Below are 6,363 nucleotides of genomic sequence, written 5' to 3'. Positions count from 1 at the left end.
GTGAGAGAGCAGGCCGGAGAGTAAAATGGCGGCTGTGAAGGGCTGAGTTGCAGGGCAGTGAAACACTGCTGCCTGCTGGATAACACACTTACTTCAGGCACCTCAGCAAAAGATTCCAGTCTCATATTCATACTGTGGAAGGCTACAGTACTAAACCTGTAATATTTTCCATCTAACTTGCCAAAGGCCTAATAAAAATGACTATTACAGTTCTGGGTATGCAATTTTATCCAGGTCCAGTTTTGGGCTTGAAATCTGGCCACCCCGCTCCTCCTTTCTACTCCAAGTGGCAAGTTCCACATGAAGGACACTTACCAAGAGATTCATCTGGAATAAGTGGCTGAATGGAACGGACAGCTGCCTTTTCACATCAACTTTAAAATTTGCATAGCAAATTGAGTTAAAGCTGGTATATAAGCAAAGACCCATTTGACAGGGTAAACATTTCCCCACACACTTCTAATTGCTTAATAAAAATAATAATAATTTTATGTTTACCAGAGGCTGCAAATGCAAATTATCTATGAAACTAAAGATGTGCTTAATGTTCAAACAGTTAACTGAAACTAGATAAAGCCATGAAAAGCTGGCGGTCATGTTTTGGTCCCATCCATGCTATAGTTCATGGGTGCTCAGTCCTGGTCCTGGTGATCTACCACCCTGGAAAGCTCAGATCCAGCACATCTGGCTTTAATATTCTGATAACAATGCAAAAATCCAGCAATTTCCACTGTGGAGAAATAACATTCTTCTAATTGATAAATTTAATACAAGTACATTGTTTGGTTTGAATAGTTTACAATCAGCACCAATGAACCTCACTCCAGCACTCCTCCTGCCTTTCAGCTCAAGAATTTTCTATAAATAAGAACAGTTTTGCAACATGAACTTAGTCATCATTTCTCTTATTTGAATTTTGTTCAAGATGATGTGAGAATATCAAATTCTGAATCCGGTTTCAAGGGTACACACCTTGTAGACAGCAACCTCTAGATGGTTAAACCTCTAAATGGCTTTCTAGACTTATGAAATGGTGATTCACTTGTGTGTTAAAATTGTGTAAATGAAAGTAGGGTATGCATTGCTAAATGATCTCCCTCTAAAATATCTAAATGTAAATAAAAACAGAAATCAATGACATGCAAATAATTTAACCTTATATTTAACTTAAGTTAGTACAAAGACAACATATCAAATGCTGAAAGTGAGATTTTTTTTTATCATTTAATATATGCCTATTTTGAATTTTATGGCAGCAACTCAAAAAAGTTGAGACAGGGCCAACAAAAGACTGGTAAAGCTGTATAATGCTAAAAGAAAAACACCTGGCAGAACACTTCACAGCTATTTAGGTTAACTGGCAACAGATCTATAACATGATTGCGTATAAAAGAGCGCCTCAGAGCGGCTGAGTCTCTCTTACTAAAGACGGGAAGTGGTTCACAATTCAACGTTTCTCAACATAAAATAGCAAAAAACTTTGGGATTTCATATATGGTACATAATATCATTAAAAGAGTCTCTGTAAGCAAGTGACCAGGACCAAAATCAATATTGGATGGCTATGATCTTCAGGCCCTCAGGCAGCACTGCATAATAAACAGACAGATTCTGTAGTGGAAATTACTGCATGGGCTCATGAACAGTTCCGAAAACCGCTGTCTAAGAACACAGTTTGCCCTGCGTCGACAAATACAAATTTAAAACCTACCATGTAAAGGAAAAAAAAATCAGGATACAGAAACACCACCACCACCTTCTCTTGGTCTGAGTTTTCTAAGATGAACTGAGGCAGAAATGTATCCTGTGGTCCAATGAATCAAAATTTTTAATTCTTTTTGGAAATCTGGACACCACATCCTCTGAAGAATAAAGGGTCTAGCCGGCTTGTTATCAGTGCACAGTTCAAAAGCCAGCATCTGTGATGGCATGGGGGTATGTTAGTGCACATAGCATGGATAACCTGCAGATATAGAGGCTTACATGTTTTGGAGCAATATATGCTGCCATTCAGACATCTTTCTCAGGGAAAGTCTGGCTTATCTCAGCAAGACAACGTCAAACCACATTCGGCACATATTACAACAGCATGGCTCTGTAGTAAATTAGCCCATGTACTACATTGCTCTGCCTGCAAGTCCAGACCTGTGACCCACGATAACATCTGACACATTATAAAATGAAAAATGTGACAAAGGAGACCCTGAACAGATGAGCGCGGATATCAAGCAAGAATGGAAAAACATTTTACTTTCACAACTGCAGTTGGTCTTCTCAGTTCCCAAACACTTGAGTGTTGTTAAAAGATGAGGCGATGCAACACAGTAGTAAACATGCCCCCAACCCAACTTTTTTCAACAAATTCAGAGTGTACATGTACCTTTGAAAACACAATAACATTTCTTACTTTCAACATCTGACGTTGTCTTAGTTGTCATTAAATGGATTAAATGATTTCACGATCATTGCATTCTGTTTTTATTTACATTTTGCACAGCATCCCCACTTTTTGGAAACTTGTTGTAGACTACACTGTCCAGAGACATATTATAGTTGGCCATCAAAACCACCTGAAGTCTGAGACATGGAAATTGATTAATATGCTAATATGCTACTTAGTGCTAACCAAGGCTTTACTTTTCTTGTAAGCACTAAAGTACAAAACACAAACTTACTATTGATTCAGGTGTTTTATTTTTTGTTCTTTAATAACAGATTTCCTTTAGGTTTAAGCATGGATGATTTTAACTGTTCTTTTGCTCTTTCCTCCTCTTCTTTTTTTGCCCTCCATGTCTCCATACCTTGGTCCACCTCTGCGTTCAGATACACTGCTCTCCTCTGTCGGGACAGACACAGACAGCATGTAGACTGAGCTCTGATTCACTGTGGTACTTCATCACAAATAAATTCATTCAGCTTACGTGGATCAACTACATGCATCGTGTAACACAGCACATCACACAAACCAAAAAGTCACAAACCAAAGCCAATTACTACTCTGCAGCATTCCTGCTGTATTTTTAGTATGTATTTATGATCTAGACTAGAGGTTCCCAATCCCAGTCCTGGTGACCCAGCACATATTTGTATTTTCTTATAACACACACATCCAATTCAACTCTATTAACTATACAAATGTGCTGAGTGCAGGGTTGTGAGGACTGAGATTGAGAAATCCTGTTCTAGGCTCTTGGTAATATGTGAATGTTTTAATATTTTGGATCACTGTTCCTAAACACCTTTATACAAACTGTTGATAATAACACATTCAAATTGACTGAAATCTCTTGAAAGTATCAAGCATCAGCATTTATGTAAAATAACTTATTATGCCTCACATTTCATATTTTGTGCAAGTTGTCTTCACCACAACTGTGACACTGCCAACATGTGCTACTGTACAGTAAAGAGTAATGCAAAGAATAATAACATAAGTATGAAAATCCAAAATCTCTCCATTACAAGAATAAAACTTACTGCAAACTCCTCCCTCTGCTGCTGCCTCCTAATTTGTCCTTTTAATGGGGGTGCAGGCCTTCCATCTATATAAAAAACACAATCACAAAAATGAGCTAAATACATGCACATCTGTGCTCTCGTTTCCTCTTATCATTTCCTTTTCATTGACTTTAAAACGCATTATATGGTCAAACGAATGTGCAACTATCACACCAATATGAGCCTGTTGGACATCCCAATCTAAAACAATGGGCATTAATATGGAATTGCGCTCCACTGCAGCTTTCCACCTGATTTTGGAGTGTGCATGTGGGAATTTAAGCCCATTCAGTCAAAAAATATTTGTGAGATCAGGCACTGATGCTGGATGACAGGGCCTGGCTTGCAATCAACATTGCAAATCATTCCTGAGACGTTTCATTCCACTGGAGTTCCTTCAAACCAAACTCATCAAACCATATAACATAGTATATAACTGTCTAAAACAGTATCCTTCACTGTAACTAAGGGGCCCATGCCTGCAAAACAGCCCCAGACTATTATTATCCCTCCCCCTTTTTAATATTTATACTTTTGGCATTGCGCATAATAATCTTAGGCTTGTGTGCAACTGCTTAGCCTCTGAAACCAGTTTCATCAAGTGCCCGATACACTTCTTGTGCTGATATTTCTTCCAGAGGCAGCTTGTAATTCTGTAGTGATTGAAGCAACAGAGTATGCTTCCATTGTGGGGCATCCTATGTAAGTGCCCTGTTTAAAGTCAGCTCTTCAGTACGACACATTCTGCTGACAATGCTGTATCACTCAAATAAAGACAGAGTAACACCATTACTGTAGTCACTGTTACTGTAAATAAGCAACAGATCGCAACCTATAGCCCAATTCTGTGGTGTGCAAATGGGCCTTTCTTACCTGCAAATGACCAGTCAGGCAGATCTGTTAATGGACCATATTCTGATCCAGTCCAGGCCAATCCATTCCTGCAGATGCAAGGCACACAAAGTTAATAAAAAAAAAACAAAAAAAAACACACACAACAACAACAAACACTGAAGGCTACTGTACACTATTAAGCTTGGGAGGCAGAAAGGAAAGGAATGGCGTTTAGTTATTTACAAAAGAAAAGAGTGAAAAATTATATAGTATAGAAATTATATACGTATGTGTGTTAATTTTTTCAGCATAAACCCACGTTACAAAAACAGTTTATCTGAGTTAAAGTTCATGGTTAGTCATCTCAGCTTTTAATCCAGTTTATTTGCACATGTCCAGTTGTTCAATGTTTCAGTGCTTTTTGCACAACTTGCTGTTCTCTAACAAGGAGCTTAACGGCAAGGTGGTGGTGTTACAGTGTGGGCAGGTGTTTCTAGTCAATACAGAACTGCCCTACACTTTATGAATGCTACAGTGACAAGCCCATACTACTGAATAACATCATTAATCCAGTCATTGTGCCTCTGCATGAACAACACAGGCCTAATGTCATCTTCATGGACGACAATGCTCCAGCTGATCGAGGCTGCATCATTAGGGAATGGCTGCTGGAGTTTGGGGTACCTCAAATGGAGTTACCTGCACTTTCTCCAGTCCTGAATCCCATAGAAAACCTATGGGATCAGCTGAGTCGCCGTGTAGAGGCTCATAACTCTGTACCCCAGAACCTCAACGACCTGAGGGCCGCCCTTCAAAAAGAGTGGGGTGCCATGCCTCAGCAGACAATAAGTCGACTTGTGAACAGCATGAGACGTCGTTGTCAAGCTGTAATTGATGCTCAAGGGCACATGACAAGTTATTGAGACACTGACATTATTTGTTGGGGTATACGCACCACTGTTGTTGGCTTTTGTTCCAATAAATTGTTGTAGATGAGGAAATCCCCTACTTTCATGATATAATATCACTGTAGCGTGAACTTTTTACGGTTTCCATAAATTTCACCCAAATGCCAAATATCCCTAACTTTTTGTGAGTAGTGTATGTATAATATTGTAATCTATTTACATGTAATGTGCAATACATATTTCAATATATTGTCAAGCATCTGCATCCACTGGCATATATTTCAACTTTTAAAAACAGCACACTTAAATATATTTAGCGCATATAATTAAAAACATCACATGTAATTTTAATTTGAGCAAATGTATGTATATGCCCCCCCTCCTACACACACACACACACACACACACACAATTGAATGTACACTTGTAAAATGATTGGTTACGTACTCCAGTCTCCACTTCTTCCCTGCGTATGTGGCACACGTCGATGAGAAAGGGCGCACGGTCTGCCTTAACGCTTCAGCAAAACAAGAAAACAGGCATCGTGTCATTTGTAATGTAATAAAACCTCCTGAGCAGAAATCCGCCTTCCAGCCACACTAGAGCCACTGTGAGCTCCAGCATCAGAGAAACTGTAAGAGCCTTAACACACACACACACACTGACTGAATCATGGTCACTTATCAAACTCCTCCGGTTACATCCATGTACTGACCGACCCAAAGACACCAAGGCGGCGCGCTTTTTAATAACATCTCTCTCACCTGAAGACCAGAGCATCTTCAAGGGCGCTGCCATTTTGAAACAACTACGGCAAGCAGGCAGGACAGACAGCGGAAGACAGCCACAACGCGCTCTTAGGTGTAGAAAGCGTTGACGCAAGTTTGGTGTTGTACCGCTAGATGGCGCTCCAATCACATTACTGTATAACAGCGTCGCGCTCTCATTGACCTGCTGCAGCCAAACGGCTTTTCTGCTGTTTTTGGAGCTGAATTCTGAATACAGCAATGAAGCCAGTAATTATTTGAATATATACTTATAAACGGAAATATAAATGAAATAAAAACAATGATTAGGTTACACACCATTTGCCCACATTACTACTATATTTAATTCTATATTT

The 6,363-nt window shown here is 39.3% G+C and overlaps 1 protein-coding gene across 2 annotated transcripts; it reads right to left on the bottom strand.

Moving 5' to 3' along the window:
* Positions 1–2,671: 2,671 nt before the first annotated feature.
* Positions 2,672–6,107, bottom strand: mrpl52 (mitochondrial ribosomal protein L52). Of its 2 annotated transcripts, none has more exons than XM_017718754.2 (5): positions 6,005–6,107; positions 5,688–5,757; positions 4,372–4,439; positions 3,478–3,542; positions 2,672–2,838 (listed from the first exon to the last, which is right to left on the bottom strand). In XM_017718754.2, the coding sequence occupies exons 1-5, from the start codon at positions 6,036–6,038 to the stop codon at positions 2,692–2,694; spliced, it is 384 nt and encodes a 127-aa protein (XP_017574243.1). In that variant the 5' UTR covers positions 6,039–6,107; the 3' UTR covers positions 2,672–2,691. The 2 variants fall into 2 exon arrangements, with proteins under 2 accessions (XP_017574243.1, XP_017574242.1); XM_017718753.2 differs by having other exon boundaries at positions 5,956–6,010.
* Between the last annotated feature and the right edge of the window lie 256 nt (positions 6,108–6,363).

Source organism: Pygocentrus nattereri, chromosome 2 (genome assembly GCF_015220715.1).
Source record: "Pygocentrus nattereri isolate fPygNat1 chromosome 2, fPygNat1.pri, whole genome shotgun sequence".
Taxonomy (NCBI): domain Eukaryota; kingdom Metazoa; phylum Chordata; class Actinopteri; order Characiformes; family Serrasalmidae; genus Pygocentrus; species Pygocentrus nattereri.
This window is presented reverse-complemented; position numbering and strand designations above follow the sequence as displayed.

Excerpts from the sequence above, each read along its gene's own strand:
- mrpl52 (XM_017718753.2), bottom strand. The coding sequence starts at position 5,995 with ATGTTATTAAAAAGCGCGCCGCCTTGGTGTCTTTGGGTCG. Across the intron at positions 5,758-5,955 it reads GCCTTGGTGTCTTTGGGTCG|CGTTAAGGCAGACCGTGCGC; the intron begins GTCAGTACATGG and ends GTTTTGCTGAAG. Across the intron at positions 3,543-4,371 it reads GCCTGACTGGTCATTTGCAG|ATGGAAGGCCTGCACCCCCA; the intron begins GTAAGAAAGGCC and ends TTTTTTATATAG.